Source organism: Apiospora aurea, assembly GCF_038362705.1.
Source record: "Apiospora aurea strain CBS 24483 chromosome Unknown utg000007l_segment0_segment0, whole genome shotgun sequence".
NCBI lineage: Eukaryota > Fungi > Ascomycota > Sordariomycetes > Amphisphaeriales > Apiosporaceae > Apiospora > Apiospora aurea.
This window is the reverse complement of record NW_027117394.1, coordinates 838,526-854,287: the sequence shown is the minus strand read 5'-3', so window position 1 is coordinate 854,287 and position 15,762 is coordinate 838,526. Positions and strand designations below refer to the sequence as shown.

At 55.7% G+C, this 15,762-nt stretch overlaps 10 protein-coding genes across 10 annotated transcripts; 5 read left to right on the top strand and 5 right to left on the bottom strand.

Moving 5' to 3' along the window:
* Positions 1-221: 221 nt before the first annotated feature.
* Positions 222-1,435, top strand: PG986_010558 (5-methyltetrahydropteroyltriglutamate-homocysteine methyltransferase; the record flags this gene model as incomplete). The annotated part of the gene is made up of 2 exons (XM_066846780.1): positions 222-1,105; positions 1,198-1,435. The coding sequence occupies 2 exons, from the start codon at positions 222-224 to the stop codon at positions 1,433-1,435; spliced, it is 1,122 nt and encodes a 373-aa protein (XP_066696271.1).
* A 952-nt stretch (positions 1,436-2,387) lies between these two features.
* Positions 2,388-3,817, top strand: PG986_010557 (uncharacterized protein; the record flags this gene model as incomplete). The annotated part of the gene is made up of 2 exons (XM_066846779.1): positions 2,388-2,989; positions 3,055-3,817. The coding sequence occupies 2 exons, from the start codon at positions 2,388-2,390 to the stop codon at positions 3,815-3,817; spliced, it is 1,365 nt and encodes a 454-aa protein (XP_066696270.1).
* Positions 3,818-4,660: 843 nt separating this feature from the next.
* PG986_010556 (uncharacterized protein) lies at positions 4,661-5,860 on the top strand (the record flags this gene model as incomplete). The annotated part of the gene is made up of 2 exons (XM_066846778.1): positions 4,661-5,471; positions 5,526-5,860. 2 exons carry the CDS (start codon positions 4,661-4,663, stop codon positions 5,858-5,860), a joined length of 1,146 nt encoding a protein of 381 aa, XP_066696269.1.
* Positions 5,861-6,070: 210 nt separating this feature from the next.
* Positions 6,071-6,346, bottom strand: PG986_010555 (uncharacterized protein; the record flags this gene model as incomplete). The annotated part of the gene is made up of 1 exon (XM_066846777.1): positions 6,071-6,346. The coding sequence occupies one exon, from the start codon at positions 6,344-6,346 to the stop codon at positions 6,071-6,073; it is 276 nt and encodes a 91-aa protein (XP_066696268.1).
* Positions 6,347-6,406: 60 nt separating this feature from the next.
* PG986_010554 (uncharacterized protein) lies at positions 6,407-7,009 on the bottom strand (the record flags this gene model as incomplete). The annotated part of the gene is made up of 2 exons (XM_066846776.1): positions 6,407-6,479; positions 6,543-7,009. The coding sequence occupies 2 exons, from the start codon at positions 7,007-7,009 to the stop codon at positions 6,407-6,409; spliced, it is 540 nt and encodes a 179-aa protein (XP_066696267.1).
* A 383-nt stretch (positions 7,010-7,392) lies between these two features.
* PG986_010553 (tpr domain protein) lies at positions 7,393-9,758 on the top strand (the record flags this gene model as incomplete). The annotated part of the gene is made up of 6 exons (XM_066846775.1): positions 7,393-7,559; positions 7,629-7,733; positions 7,807-7,844; positions 7,887-8,101; positions 8,159-8,314; positions 8,370-9,758. Coding segments are annotated over 6 exons (2,070 nt in total), but the record flags the coding sequence as incomplete, so codon positions are not given.
* Positions 9,759-9,800: 42 nt separating this feature from the next.
* PG986_010552 (uncharacterized protein) lies at positions 9,801-11,681 on the bottom strand (the record flags this gene model as incomplete). Its single annotated transcript, XM_066846774.1, has 5 exons — positions 9,801-9,848; positions 10,212-10,788; positions 10,862-10,955; positions 11,037-11,249; positions 11,669-11,681. 5 exons carry the CDS (start codon positions 11,679-11,681, stop codon positions 9,801-9,803), a joined length of 945 nt encoding a protein of 314 aa, XP_066696265.1.
* A 1,515-nt stretch (positions 11,682-13,196) lies between these two features.
* On the bottom strand, positions 13,197-13,700 carry PG986_010551 (uncharacterized protein; the record flags this gene model as incomplete). Its single annotated transcript, XM_066846773.1, has 1 exon — positions 13,197-13,700. The coding sequence occupies one exon, from the start codon at positions 13,698-13,700 to the stop codon at positions 13,197-13,199; it is 504 nt and encodes a 167-aa protein (XP_066696264.1).
* A 474-nt stretch (positions 13,701-14,174) lies between these two features.
* PG986_010550 (uncharacterized protein) lies at positions 14,175-14,573 on the top strand (the record flags this gene model as incomplete). The annotated part of the gene is made up of 1 exon (XM_066846772.1): positions 14,175-14,573. The coding sequence occupies one exon, from the start codon at positions 14,175-14,177 to the stop codon at positions 14,571-14,573; it is 399 nt and encodes a 132-aa protein (XP_066696263.1).
* Positions 14,574-15,113: 540 nt separating this feature from the next.
* Positions 15,114-15,632, bottom strand: PG986_010549 (uncharacterized protein; the record flags this gene model as incomplete). The annotated part of the gene is made up of 1 exon (XM_066846771.1): positions 15,114-15,632. The coding sequence occupies one exon, from the start codon at positions 15,630-15,632 to the stop codon at positions 15,114-15,116; it is 519 nt and encodes a 172-aa protein (XP_066696262.1).
* Between the last annotated feature and the right edge of the window lie 130 nt (positions 15,633-15,762).

Here is a 15,762-nt window from a genome sequence, read left to right as displayed (position 1 = left end):
TAGAGGTGATAGACCTGCAGAAATAGAGTCGCAATTGTCTCCACAACATGTCGTCCCATCGGATCTAAATATACCCCCCATCGGATGAAGATGCGGGGAAATACAATCCCATCTAGTCTTCGCCTCCGAGCTTTCAAGTGACCTGAACTACGCTTGCCGTTGTTCAAATACACCACGGAAATACCCCCATCTTTTACTGGCACCGTCACACATCCACAAACATGCCACCCCCTTTCCGAGCCGACCACGTGGGCTCCCTGCTCCGGCCCCAGGGCCTGCTGGACGCCCGCGCCGAGCTCGCCTCGCCGTCCAAGATGTACTCGCTCGAAGTGCCCGAGGCCGTCAAAGAGGCCGAATCGCAAGCCATCCGCGACGTGGTCCAGTTGCAACTAAACAAAGGCATCCGGCCCATTACGGACGGCGAGTACGCGCGCCACATCTACTACGGCGGCTTCTTCGAGAAGCTGTCGGGCTTCGAGGCGAGGCCGGACCTGCGCATCCCGGACGCGTTCCGCACCGACTTCCCGACCACGACGGGCCTCGCCCGCATGGGGGCCAAGACCCGCGCCGCCGTCGTGTGCACGGGGAGGATCGGGTACAAGGAGTCGCCGTACCTGGCCGAGTGGCTCGCTCTCCGCGACAGCTTGCCGGAGCAGCACCTCTGGAAGGAGGCCAAGATGACGATCCCCACCCCGAACTACCAGCACATCCAGCTCAAGCCGGGGACCGCCTGGACGCCCAAGTCGGGCTACGCCTCGGACCCGGAGTACTTGGACGACCTGGCGAAGTGCTACGCCGCCGAGCTCCAAACGCTGTACAAACACGGGCTCCGCAACATCCAGATCGACGACCCGCACTTGACCTACTTCTGCTCTCCGCAGTTCGTCCAAGGGTGCACCAAGGACGGGACCGACACCGACGCCTTGCTGGATCTGTACATCCGCACGCACAACCGGCTGCTCCGCGATTTGCCCAAGGATCTGCACGTGGGCGTGCATTTGTGCCGCGGCAACATGGCCGGCTCGACGCACTGGGTCGCGGGCTCGTACGAGAAGATCGCGTACAAGCTGTTCCGCGAGACGGACTACGGCACTTACCTGATGGAGTTCGACGACCGGGAGCGCAGCGGGGGTTCGAGCCGCTGCGGTTCCTGCCGCGGGGGAAGAACGCCGTGCTGGGCTTGGTGTCGACGAAGAGGGCGGAGCTCGAGGACCGCGGGACGGTGACGGCGGCCCTCCGGGAGGCGGCGGCCGTCGTCGCGGCGGCGCAGGAGGTTGGTGTGGAGGAGGCATTGGATTCGCTGGCGCTGAGTCCGCAGTGCGGGTTTAGCAGTAGCAGTCTTGCGGGCGGGGTGGGGATGACGAGGGAGCGGATGTGGGAGAAGTTGGGGCTGGTCAGGAGTATCGCGGAGGAGGTTTGGCCGGGGAGGTCGTGATTTGGCTTTGCGTTGTTGTTTCGCCATGCCTGGGGGGGCAGGTTGGATTGCTGCACGACTGGAGTTAAGATTGATTCTTTACTGGTCGGCGCCACCGCCGGAATTATTCAGCAGTCCCAAACTCCCCTAGCGACTAGTCTACAGTAGCACCACATCCTTTTTCCGCTTGTTATTCCCGTTCTACTGCCCGTCCTAGCCAAGCCAATTGACTGATTCAGCATAGTAAACCAGACTATCATGATGCCACATTGACAGGCAGACCGGGCCAAGACATCCTAGCAGGATGATGCGCGGACAGATGGATCGGAGATAAGAAGTAAGTGTTCGTCCCACTGAGGGGCACTGCCGGTCGGGGTTTGCTCATGACGTGCGGGCGGAACCCACCCGCCTGCCAGTGACGGTAACGAAGGTGCCGAAAAAGAAACTTTGCGATCACCACGTGTGGCAGGATCATTAGATCTGATTTGATCGGATAGGACCAAGCAGCCGGATTAGTAATTGTCTGCATTGAAGCTTATTGTCAGTAACTTCGATAGCTGGGCTTACCAATAGTTATGTACATGGCGTGGACGGGGACGGTCTTTGCCGCCGGCCAATACTTTGGAGAGTGAGTAGAATACGTCATGGAAGTCCGAGATGGTCCACAGCCATGAATCTGCTGTCCAGGCGGTCCGCTTGTCCCGCAGCAGACTCGCCTCCTACACACTAGCTACCAGGAACGAGCGCCGGTTGAGATACCGCTTTTCTAGAAGAGGTGGAGATGGTCAAAATGTATTTAAGAAGATGCTGGTCCTCGATTGCCATGCCCCTTGGAACTGCAACATACCCAACTCAAGAGATACCCAAATTTAGACTGTGATTTTGCATATACTCTCACGCGTTCATAGACCCAAACAGCGAACTCTTTATTCAGTTTACCCTTGAAACAAAAACGCAAACGCCTCTTCCAACCATGGCGCCATCACAGCGACCCCGCATCCAGAGCGAGAAGGTCGACGTCTCGCCCCTGGGCCAGCCCCTGCACTTCGAGTTCAGCGGCAAGACGGCGCCCAACCGCTTCCTCAAGGGCGCCATGACGGAGCGCCTGTCGACCTGGGACCCCCAGGACAAGCCCAAGCGCGGCGTGCCCACCGACCGCCTCGTCAACGTGTACCGCCGCTGGGGCGAGGGCGGCCACGGCGTCATCCTGACGGGCAACGTCATGATCGCCTACGACCAGCTCGAGGCCGCGGGCAACCCCATCATCCCTGCCGACGCCCCCTTCGAGGGCGAGCGCTTCGACCAGTTCCGCGAGCTCGCGGCCCAGGGCAAGAAGCACGGCAGCTTGGTCGTGGCGCAGCTGTCGCACCCGGGCCGACAGGTCACGGACGCGATTAACCCCACGCCCATCAGTGCGAGCGACGTCCAGCTCGAGGGCGAGGTCATGGGGATGACGTTCGCCAAGCCCCGTCCTATGGAGAAGAAGGACTTTGACGAGGTCATTGGCGGCTTCGCCCATGCGGCCGAGTACCTGTACAAGGCCGGCTACGACGGAGTCGAACTGCATGGTGCTCAGTAAGTTGACCCTCATACACCTACCCAGTATCCTCAAGGGGGGGTCGATACTAACCAACTTTTAGTGGCTACCTCCTCGCACAGTTCCTGGCCCCCTCCACCAACAAGCGAACGGACCAATACGGCGGCCCCCTCCTGAACCGCGCCCGCATCATCTTCGAGATCGCCGACGCGATCCGCGCGCGCGTGCCCGACAAGGGTTTCGGGTTGAGCATCAAGCTCAACAGCGTCGAGTTCCAGGAGGGCGGCTTCTCGACCGAGGACTGCCGGCAGCTGTGCGTCGAGCTCGAGAAGCACCAGTTCGACTTCGTCGAGCTCTCGGGCGGCACCTACCAGGCCCTCGGGTTCCAGCACAAGCGCGAGTCCACCAAGAAGCGCGAGGCCTTCTTCCTCGACTTCGCGGACCAGATCGTGCCGCAGCTCAAGAAGACCAAGGCGTACGTCACCGGCGGGCTGCGCTCGGCGAGCGCCATGGTCGAGGCGCTGAAAAGCGTGCACGGCGTGGGGCTGGCGCGGCCCATCACGCACGAGTTCGACCTGCCCAACAAGATCCTCGCGGGCAAGGTCACGGGCGCGCTCGACTACAAGCTCGACGAGCAGGATTTCGGCATCACCAACGTCGCGGCCGGCACGCAGATCCGCCTCGTCGGCAACGACAAGGAGCCGCTCGACCTTACGAACGATGAGCACCTCAAGGCGTTCCAAAGTTCCATGCAGCAGTGGGGCAAGGAGATGGGCGAGAGCAAGGATGGCTCCAAGTACGGATACGTCGATATCCTGGGTACCAAATTGGAGCCTTACGGTACTGCCTACGCAGTGTCAGCATAGAGTTGTCCGGTGAGGTTTGGATAGACGCGGGCTTAGACATGTAGCTTCTTAGAACGAATTAATGAGACATGATATCGCATCAACATTTGATCTGGGATATGTGACTTGAAGTTGTTCACAGATTGGTGGAATGAGGTAGCTTCTCAGACGATTCGGCCCCCTTTGCGATGTCAGTCGGCATCATTTGGCTAGGTTCCTCCATCTGCTGCTGCGTTTGTGATCAGAACCCCTGTTCGAACGTTGATTGACCTGGATATTAACGGAGCAGTCTTTAGATGCAAGGGGTGGCGCAGACTGGAAAGAGTTATGCCCTCACAAGTCCCGCGTCTGCAATAGGATCAGCAATTACCGCCATAAAAACACAACGCATGGTGATGCATAACATCACCCCAACAGGTGCTATATATTCACTGTCTTACTGCATGCAAAATTGGGTAATGAGGCCACGTTCTTATGCCAGTGGTGTTTGCCTCTTTCATTTAAATTGTCGGGATATGGCAAACTGCACACGTTCCCTGCCAACAGCGTTTCGGGTTACACGGAATTCGACTCAGGTAGATTGAGCCGCATATCTTGGCGCGTTTGCCATTTGGTGCGGCCAACGAGATGCTGTGAACAGCAAGGGGGTTGCGAAGTGACCTGCCGACTGCAAGGGCTTATGTTATGACATCCAAGGGCGTCGGGCCGTCAATTGCGGATAAGGGGTCGCAACAACGATCGACTGGCTAGTACAATAAGTCGTCCACACGACCTCGTCTGAATCGACCAGCCTTTGACGTCCCGTGGCTTAACGTTCCATAACTCAGATAATACCATCAATAGTACATCAACACCGATCTAAAGATGGTTTACATAGACGGCGTCAACTTACAACCCGCCAAGGTGCCCCAGCAGCTGCAACCCAACTCGACCTCACCACCGCCCGCCCTCCTCGACGAATATGCAAATCCACACGCCGGCATCCTGTCCGCGAGCATCTGGTGCCTGACCATGGCGGGCGCCGCCGTGCTAGCCCTGAGAATCTTCGCCAAAGTGAGCCGCGCCCGCCCCCTCTGGTGGGACGACTTCGCCATGATCGGCGCCTGGCTGCTGCAGTTCGCTGCGGCGTGCTGCGCGCAGCGCGCCGCGGACCTCGGGCTCGGTCTGGGCCGCGACCGGCTCAATCTGCACCCGGGCCGGGTCTACCAGCTCGCCACCCTGGCGCTGGTCTACCCGAACCTCGAGACCGTCGTGGTGGGCACCGCGCGCGTCTCCTTCGCCCTGGCCCTGCTGAGCCTCCGGCGGGACCGCTGGTGGCGCCTCGCCGTCTGGATCGTCGTCGCGGGCCTCGTCGCCGTGACCGTGTTCGCCCTCGTCCTCGTCCGGCTGACGCAGTGCATCCCGCTGCAGAAGCTGCAGTACGGCGAGATGGAGGGGACGTGCCGGGGCGACGGGAAGGCGGTGCTGTACGTCGGCTGGGCGAGCGGGGCGTGGAGCGCGTTTAGCGATTTCGCGCTGATTGCGATGTCGTGGGTCGTGGTTTGGTCGGTCAAGAAGATGCGGAGGCGGGAGAAGGTCGGGGAGGGGTTGGCGATGAGTATCGGGGTGGTGTCGGGAGGGATCACGATTTTTCGGTACGCGTGGATATCGCCGGGGTTCATGGCGGACTTCTATGGTAAGCACGTTTCTTAACCGTCCTTGCGTGATACCAACACTGACTTGAGTCCAGAGTACGGCTGGTTCGGCTGGATCCTCATGTCCGCCGAGGGCATGTCCAGCCTCATCGCCGCCAGCATCCCGGCCCTGCGCGCGTTCCTGCTCGGGATGCGAGCCGATTTCCGGGCCCGGTTCCAGGCGCCCTTCTCGTACTTCCAGCGGACGTGGGGGCAGTCGGCCACGACCTTGCGGCGGGAGGACAGCGCTACTGGCGAGAGTGAATCCGGGCGGTGTCCCGGGATCAAGGTCGAGAGGGACTTCATCGTTTGCCACGATGCGCCTCCACCTCGGGTATACACACACGATCGTGTCTCTCGGCTGGAGAAGGGTTATCTTCAGTGCGACTAGAGGGGACATTGGCAGGTACGAATGAAATTAGGTTGAGGTCATGTTTGTGGCAGCTCTCTGGGATTGCGTATGCTGGTAAGTGTGTACCGTTGGGAGGTGTTGCACTAGACTCTTGAGCACGGAGAATAGGAAACTGTGAGTTTCATTTCTTTCGAACACGTATACGCGCAGGTATTTAAATATTGGGTTACACAAGACGACACCAATATGCTACTTGAACATTGCAGCAAATGCGTTTGAGTCCAGTTGCCCCTGATATGCCTTGCTCTCATTCTGAGCCACCAGGTTTCCGAATATCTGCTGAACGTCCTTTTGGGCAGCACCGACTATTCCCTGCATAGCGGTAGATTTGTCCACCTGCATATAGCCAAACGTCTGGCCGGTCCGCGTCGCTTGTGACGCCTTCAGGGCAGCCTTGCAGGTGTTCTGCAGCGCTTCGTTTCTGTCGCGACTGGACTGCCCCTCTTCAATCTGTAGCAGCTGCATCTTGTCCTCCAGGATTGGATGATCGAAACCCTCTTGGGAAAGCTTTGTGACCAATGCTGACTACGTCTGCTCTAGGGCGGCGAAGCGAGGACTCATCTGCTCAATATTTTCAGATGTCCGGCTTGAAATGAGTCTGCGTATGGCTAATTAGTCTTATCTTCGCTTCTCGTCCAGGTTGTAAGCCACTTCAACTTACAATGTGACAGTTGTAACAGCGACAGTGATAGTGTCTTGACACCCGTTCGATTGCCGGTTGAACCGGGTTATCTCCGACTCGTGGAGGCTGACGTTCACCCTGTCCCCCTTGCTGAGAGCCGAACATCTCGAATGGGCCGTGTATTGACAGATTGCTTTCGTGAAATTGTCGCAGAGCAATTTGGTGGAATCCAAGGCTCTTTGGGGGCGAATATCGCGCAGAATGGCGCCCAGATGGGTCGAAGTACTGCTGCTGCTGCTGCTGCTGCTGCTGCTGCTTCTGGTCGGTTTCAAGATGGCGGTCAGGGCGGTCAGGGAATCCTCTGTCCCGGAAAGGAGCGCTCTCGAGTGGACAATGACCTGCGGCGCCTCTTGCAACCCATCGATGACTTTGGTGGCGGCTTTGGTGCTCTGAACGGCAAGGCCGGCGACGGCGATGACACTAGCTGTGACGCTCAACGGATCCATGGCGTTGAAGAGTAATCTCGATAAGTCTAGGTTGCCCGCGGGAGGAGGGGCCAGGCAGGGGTCTCTGTAATTTATGTTCTTTGTTATTGCTGTAGGTGAGGTCAGCTGCCAAGTGATATTGGATTGATATGTAACATCTCGGGTATTATGCCGTCTGGTCTCATATGTGACAGTTTCATGTCACATTCATTGGTTAGTAATCAAATTTCAGAGACTGGCTTTATTTCCGCTGACTTTCCCCGTCTGGTCTCTGTTCCAAATGCCCCTTGATTCTCCCATCACTACTGTCTTCCTCTCTCTCCCGTCACCTGTCTTCTTCGAATGCAACATTACCCTGCAGTTTCAAACGCGTGCCTTAGAGCTCACTTTCGTCCGCTACGATCATGTCAAACACTATGGGGTCCGGATCAGGCACAAGCCAGAACTTCGGCAACTCGTCAGTCAGCACTGGGGGTCGTCTTTTCCAGGACATAGTTCAGGGAGACGTCCATCTGCACGGTACGGCCACTCCTTTCCTCGCATTGTCTCAAGTTATTCCTGCTACTTTCGGGTACTGACGGACGTTTGTTTAAGATCAACCGGAAGCGCGGCCAAATCCAACCATCCTTATCCCATTCAGTCGCGACGCCGACTTTGTTCAGCGCGGAGATATCATGGACCGGCTTCATCAGTTTCGTGCCCAGAGCTTTTCGCGCACTGCCTTGGTTGGCTTAGGCGGAGTAGGGTAAGTACTTATTCATTATAGTCATATTCACATGCGCTGTACTCGGCCGAGCTCTCTGACCGAAATCAAATAGGAAGTCTCAGCTCGCCATCGAGTACGCATACCAAGTCCGTGAGCGGTCGCCGGAGACCTAGGTCTTCTGGATCTTCGCAGGCAGCGCGAGACGGTTTGAGATGGACTTCCAAAACATTGCCAACTACGCTAAGCTGCCGGGGCGAGACAACCCTCAAGTCGACGGCCTCCAGTTGGTTACCAACTGGCTGATCAGCGAGAGCAGTGGGAAATGGATCATCATCCTCGACAACGTCGACAGTGCCGATTTCCTGTTCGACAGCAGCCAGAACACCCATCCCGGCCGCCCACATCTGGTGTCGTATCTTCCCAGTTGCTAAAAAGGCTCCATCCTCGTAACCTCTCGAAACAAGGATGCGGCCTTGAAGCTCGTCGAGCTGCCCAGCATCATCCAAGTCGACCCAATGAGCCAAGCGGAGGCGGTGGCTCTAGCGGAGAAGAAGCTGGGAAAGTCAGATGACAAGATGGAATACCTTGCTGACTCTCTCGAGTACATTCCTCTGGCAATTGTACAGGCAGCGGCGTTCATTACTCGGCTGGCGACCGCTTTGCTCCGTCAATCAGTATCTTGAGAAGTTTGCGCAGAGCGACCACGACAAAACAAATCTTCTCAACTTCGAAGGCGGGCAGCTACGACGAGACCCAGAAGCCAAAAACTCCATCATCATCACTTGGCAGCTGATGTTTGACCACATTCACCAGACCAGACCGTCGGCAGCCCACCTCCTTTCGTACATGAGCGTTTTCAACTCTCAGATTATCTGGGGAGTCATGTTGCGGCCTCCCGTTTTTGAACCACAACATTCCCGACTAAAAGAGCTCTGTCCGGTGCATAACATATGCAAATCATGGGACCAGGGCTCCTTTGATGAGGATGTTCTGCTCCTAGCAGATTGTTCTTTGATCTCGATAATGCCAGAGGGGCGTTTTGGAATGCACAGCCTGGTACAGCTAGCCACACGACGATGGCTTGAAGCCACAGGTCATCAGGGCTTTGTTCGTTGGCAACATCATCTCATGGATCGCCTGTACTTCATGTTGTCGCCGCAATACGATTCCAGCGAGTACGCTACTTGGGTGCTTGTTAACCAATGGGAAGTCGTCCCGGGGTTGCAAAGAGTTCGACAACGGCATGGCTTCTTATTGATTGCAGAGATCATGTTTCATGCACCAGAATGCCCACAAGACAAAGCCGGAATCAATTTATGGGCTAAATTGCAGACTGGAATCGCTTTCTACTACATGACTAAATTGCACGCACCAACATGTGCAATATCGAATGTGATAGCTGCATTGGAACCGCTTGACGACTTTATTGAAGATTCACATTTAGCGCCGTACGCTGCAGATCTGGACTGCATCACCTGGATGAGTCTCGATGTCATAGAAACAGTATGGACTGTCAGGGCATTATACCAACAGGGCGAGGATTTCCATCGCAACTCGACCCGGCGCGATGCATATCGTGTATGGGATGCAGTGATTGAGATGCAGACGGGAAGGGTTGACGATGCAAAGCGGGATCATGGGGATGTTCATGCGCGAACCTTGACTCTCATGAACCAGCTGGCCTTGCTTTACCTCAGCCAAGATAGCAGGAAAGAGGCATTCGATGTGCTACACCAGATACGGACCGTTGTGGCATCGACGGTCGACGATGATCCAATTAATACCTTCAGCGACCCAAGGTTGATCAATTGGCACATCTACATCATGGCTTTGAACATGTATGAGGAGACTGAGGAGACCCATTTCGCAACAAGAGCGTTGATCAGGTTACTCAGGTCAGGCTTGGGCCTGACCGAGGACATCAATGAAGAGCAAGATAAATACATCTCTAATATTATTGACAATGGCTTTAAGTCCATTTCGGGGGCGGTTTCTGAGGAATTGGGAGTGGTCGCGTCATGCTACGATCACAGCGGTGGTGACAAGGACAAATGCCAATGGAGGGTATCTAGGAGAACGAGAGTTCTGTAATGTATAATTTATGGTTCATATCGCCTTCGATATGGGGAATTCCAAGACTCCGGGGAAACAAATCTGGAAACAGATTCGACTTCAGATGCCATCGCGACGCCGGCAAAGTCATGTATTGGTCCCTTACTACTGCGAGATACTCCTCGACATCTCTCAGCCTGCGCTAAAGATTATGGTATAGGTGTGCGGATGTACTGATTCTGTCGCAGTAGGATAGAGACAGGGGTGGTCAGCCTCTGGACGCGCCTAGCGCGCTACGCTAGATGTCCCAGCTGTGTATTTATTAGCACCGTAGTGCCCTTCTCTTTTGTCATTTCTTTCCTTCCTCTAGATACCACTTGAAGAATCATCTGACGCTCTCTGACGTGCGACAGATTAATACTGATAACAAAGGATTGAGTTCTGCGTTCCCATCACCTCGGAAACCTTGATGTCATCGACAAGACCCAGATACGGCATCACGTCATCAAGCGAGGCCGTCGTCCTTCCCTCCGGGCCATCCTGTGTCTTCCGGCCCCCGTACGCCTCCTGGGGCCTATACTTGGACTGCTGCCAAAGCCACCAGAGCCGGTGGATCTGGGTATGGTGCAAATAAAAGAGCGGGTCGTTAGGCGACGAAGCGACCGCCAACTCGCCGCCGACGGCCTTGTGGACGGCATCGTGCGGGCCGCCCTCGAGGTCCTGGCGGTACCTGTCGTAGTCGTGCCGGGCCTGGACGTCCGCGACGGCCCGGGCCGAGAACGCGGAGGATCGCATGTCGCCCGGGAACGCCGCGAGCCCGTCGTTGAAGTTGCGCGAGAGGCAGTGCGGCGTGTACGCGGCCTCGGCGTAGGCCACGGTCAGGTTGGCGAAGGGTCCGTCCTGCACGCAGACGTCCAGGATCGGGTTAGCGCTGTCGAGGCGGTAGGGGCCGGGGCCGACGCCGTCGCCACCGAAGCCGTGGTAGGGGTCCCAGATGGATGAGCTGGAGCGGTTGGCGGTGTCCAGGGTCCAGTCCCAGTATCTACACACATTAAGTATTTTGCTGTTTAGTAAAGGGTAACTAATAGGGTGTTGAAATGTGAGCCCAAACTAACGACATGACACCATTGTAGCCGCAGCTTTTCAACTCCCTTTCATAGAGATGAACGAAGTATCGGTGCCAGGGAAGAAACTGGGCGACGAAATGAACTGTAGCCCGGGTCAAAGGTTAACTCATCAGTCTGAGGCGCTGGCGAGGGGGCTAATAATCGCTGCTGCAGCACTACCTACTGTCGTCGTTCAAATGAGCGTGGACCCAAGTGAAGTCATCGTAAAGCGTCGGGCTCAAACCCAGCTTGGAGGGCTTGGTCCGAAGACACAGCACCGCATCGGTGTATTGTTTCGGCGTGGCCGCGTCCAACGTGCGCCATTCGACGCGCTTCTGTGGAGTGGTGCAGGTGGAGGCTTCCGTTGGTGCCTCGCTCTGGTTTGTGTGGTTTGCTCCTGATGGCTTGCCGGTGGGTGTCGAAGGGCAAAAAGAAAACAAGAAGAAAGATTTGCAGGCTCCCTCTTGACGACGGACGATGGCTGGAGCGGCCGGGGTCGTGTGGCCGATGCCATGAGGAAGGACGGCAGCGGCAGCGGCAGCGGCAGGGGAGGAGAGGCCAAGGGATATGCATTGTGGTAAGGAGCGTGGATGAATATATATACAACGTGTATAAATGAGCGTAATAGTAGGATAAAAGACCGAAACTGTCTGACTACTTTCTCTAACAACGGCAGTTAATAGTATACACACTAGTAATTATGTACGACAGTACTCTTTCTATTAGCCACAGTACACTTCAATACCTCTCACTATACTATGACAACGTGAAAGGTGTAAGAAACCGAGGTGAAAGCCCGGCAGCGAGTTAAGGGACCGTCGGCAAGCATTGTGGCTGAGTCAAGCCACCTACGCAAGTACTGATAGGTATGCGAAATGCTAAATGCCGTATTCGCACTTCCACTATACATGATCCGCCTCGAGCACCAAAAAGAGTAACCGTTATAGGTAAAGATATCTGCATAATCTGATTGGCCATAAAGCTCTGACACAGCGCACAGCACGGTACGTGCTGGCGTCTCACGTGGTGTGCACGCTCTCTAATTGGATAAAAGTCCGTCGCTACAGCTGTTTTTTGGCGCTCAGGGGTATAAAGTATAAACAGTCTGAACTATCCACTCCAACGGGTAAACACTCCGAATGGTACCCATCTCCGGTGTGAAATATTGCAGCCGGCATCCCGCAAGTTCGTGCCCGGGTGGGCTTTGTCTGCGATATTCTTGTGTAAGGATTGTTATTGTCGGGAGGCCTCGTGAAAATGTCCCCGTCAGCTCTGGGAATCTAGCCTTGCCATTAGGACTGCCAAATTGGAGTCGACCCTCGGCTCGGATCTCGCCATCTCATTGGGCACCGCTGCCCCGTTGGGTCCCTCCGTATCTAAGGGACACATAATAGCTTAGACGATTTGGACGTTGATGATGTGAGTGTGAGCTGTCGTGAAAAGACGTATATAGACCTGCGTGGTGTCGATGCCCCGCTGGCTGCGAATATACTAATGGAGCTCGGTTTGGAGGAGCTGAGGAGGCTGATGATTGGGCGAGAGCGCGCCGTGTACCTCCCAAGGGAACAAGTGCATAATCAGACGGGAGACGCTGTTGATATAAAACAACCTGGGCCTGTTGGGTGCCAGATTTGGATGAAAAACTGGGGCTGGTTGTCTTACCCATGTTGAAGAACTCGTCACCATTGGGATGGTTTCGGGTCTTAGTGCCTATGGCACTAGAGGGCCGAGTGTTGGGTGCTATGCCAGTGCTGATGGCGGCTCTTTGTCCAGCATATGGTCTTTCGGGGCCCAAGATCGGGGGCGCAGGAGTGTTGCTCGGGAATGGGATCAAGTGTGGCGGGAATACGTCGAAGAAGAACTCTGCGTGGAAGTGCGACCCCTTAGCCTCGACAAGGAAAATCGGCAAAACTGTGGCCGCGGCATAAGCCATCCCACCGAGGAAGAGATCTGGGATATGGTGTTTTCAGTCGGCCCCACGGTTCTTCACGCATTCTAGTGAAATGACAGTGCTTTACGCGACTGAGATGGCATGGCCGGTAAAAAGGGATCCAAATTTCGAAATAGGTAGACGAACGACCCGAATAATTTAAAGCATCCAGGCCTCTGATGCCGGCGAATGTAACTACAACGGACTGTAATTGTGGTATAGCTAAGTCTACGATGGTTTGAAAATATTACATTATAGTCACTTGAGCGGATATCCTGAGAGGAGAAATAGACTTTGCTTGAATCAGGGAGGTGGTCTAGCTGGCTAGTGCGATCACTTCCAGTGGTCAGTCTCGAAACTGCTTCACCGGGATATGTGTACCGTTCCAATCAGGTTGGGGCCATGCACACTCCCTCAATGACCCCCAAGTTTCATCCGAGGAGCAGGCCCTCCCCTCTTGGGCGACTCGGTAGGCCTGCCATAAATGCCGCCCCGGGAGTCGGCAATGCTCTGGACCTCCGTAAAGCCCAGGGTGGCCGTGGCTAGCGAGACCAGCACCGCCTGGACGGAGTCGAACGTTACGCGGGCCACGCTGTCGACGGTGCCATCGTGCTGGTTGCGGGAAAGCAGGAGGGCAGTGCCGTCGTTGCTGGACTGCTCGTCCAGAACGACGAAGTGGGAAGCCTCGCCCACGTGCTGGGTGGCGGCGTCGCCGACCGAGGCGGCAATGTAGGCGCTGAAGGACTCGTGCAGCGGTGGAACCGTGGCCTGGTCAGGAATCCGGCTCGCGCCGTCGCGGGCTTCGACGACGACGAGCTCGTGGTCGCTGCCTGGTACCAGCTCGTTGCTGCCGCCAAGGGCGTCGGTGAGCAGCTTGTTCAAGGTCTCAAGGTAGCACCACGGGTTAGCTGCACGCATTCGCCATGGGTAGGTATGGGATACGGACAGAGGTGGACACCTGGGTGATGCAACAAACGGGGTATGGAGCCATCCTGACGAACTTGCTGCCGCTCGGAACCTCGTTGGCAGATTTAGGATATTTCGATGTAGGCTGGAACGAGTGGGGGCCAAACCTAACTGCCCTGTACTGTACTTAAACCTGGAGGCCACGCGCACCAACTGCACGCGCTAGTGCAGGGTTAGGGGATGCATGAAGTTGCCGCTGGAGTGTTCAACTTACTCCACTTACCACACCCGATATGTGATTGGGTCAAAATGCGATTCCACTTCCACTTCCCTTGCCTCGAGTGATTTGTTCAAGTTGAACATACACAGCAGTGTTTGGTAACCGCCACTTATAATTTGAAGAAAAAAAAAGATTCTTCGCCAGAAATACTTCGCGCTGTCATCATCATGTCAGAAGAAACCCCCACCCCTATTCCCACATTCACCATGACCCCAGACCTCGAGGGTGTTCTCGCGCGGGGTCGCGACATGCACCCCACGTTCCCAGACGGCGTGCAAATGACGCCCGGGACATTTGGCGTACTGAACCCGAAATATACGGAAAACATGGAGCTGCCAGACTTGGCGGACAAAAGAGGTATCCTACAATACGTGGGTCTCGACGATGCCATGATCGACTGGGCTCTTGAGAAGTACCATGCCGACTTCCCGTCAGACCCCGAAGAGTTAGCTGTCAAATCCAACGAGATGAACGGGGATGTACCTATGAAGGGCTACCGATTCCCATTATTGGATCGCTTTCACACGATACTCATGGAAAGGGGTGTGTCAGAGATTGAAGAACTAGACATGTTTGCGGCCAATCGCATAATCCTCGTCCCGTGAACTCACATAAGCTCCGCCCTTTAGATGACCATGCTCAAGCCAGCGAGTGCGTCGAGACCCTGGGTGATCTTCCAGTAGTAGTAGTACGGAATCAAGGGAACTGATGAGTGCTGCCTATTGGTTCTTGGAACGAGTCATCAAGCAGAAACTGTATGTGGAATCGAAGTCCAGAAAGCGGAAGGCCAGATGCAACAAAGGCGGATGATACTCGCATGCTGCCATCCGGGCGTTCCGAAAGTCGCCGCCAGACCAACCAGTCTCTCGCCGGCGGGGGCTCGCACGACATGCTTCCAGTCGCTTTCATCCCTTTCCTTCCCCCATCTAACTTCTCTCAAGTTGGTGGTAATCTGCATATTGATAATTCGCGGTTAGCGTGAAACATCATGAATCATCATCCCACTCTCCTGTTAACGCGAGAGTGATGGCGCTCATACGTACTTTGATGGACTCGCACTTATAGAGGCTGAATAGCGCCGACTCTGGCCGAAAGCCTATCTCCGTGATAAACTCGCCTCCGGCGCGGTCCAAGTCGAGATTGTATCACCAGCCGGTTTCACTGCAAGGGTTCCCAATCGTCTGGCTCGTCGCCGCTTGGCCTGCCTCGCCGTCCCCCGCGAGCTCAACTCGGAGCGCAAAAGGCCGGCCTCCTGGCACCATACAGGCCGAGAGACGCTTGACCCTGCAGAAGTCCTCAGCCTTGGTTGCCCAGATCAAAGCTTCGAATGCTATAGGCTGCGGATTGTCACTTTCTGAGTCAAAGCTGAGCTTCCTCATAGGGTGTTCTCCATGGTAGGCCAGGTGCAGGCCAAGGACGTTCCAGAGACGTATCCCGCCGAGCAGCTCCCTGTAGTCTGCCTTCCACAGGTATCGCGCCAACCTATCGGTCTCGAGCTCCGCGAAGCTTACGGGAGACTTGCGCTGGTCATGTTGCGTCCCTTCCTCACCGTCAGCACTGTCGGATGTTGGCTTCAGCGGATCCACGATGCTGCATCGCACGACCCGTTTATGGCCATATACGAGCTGAATCACGTCAGAAGGTCCTTGGGAGTACAAGCTCATGGAAAGACCGAACTTACGCCAAGTTGGCACAAGAGCCCGACTATCGTGTTCTTCTCACAAGAAGCCACAAGCGGACGCTGATTGTGACCGGTGTCTGTCTCACCAAATGCCATCTCCTTCCCTGAAACCA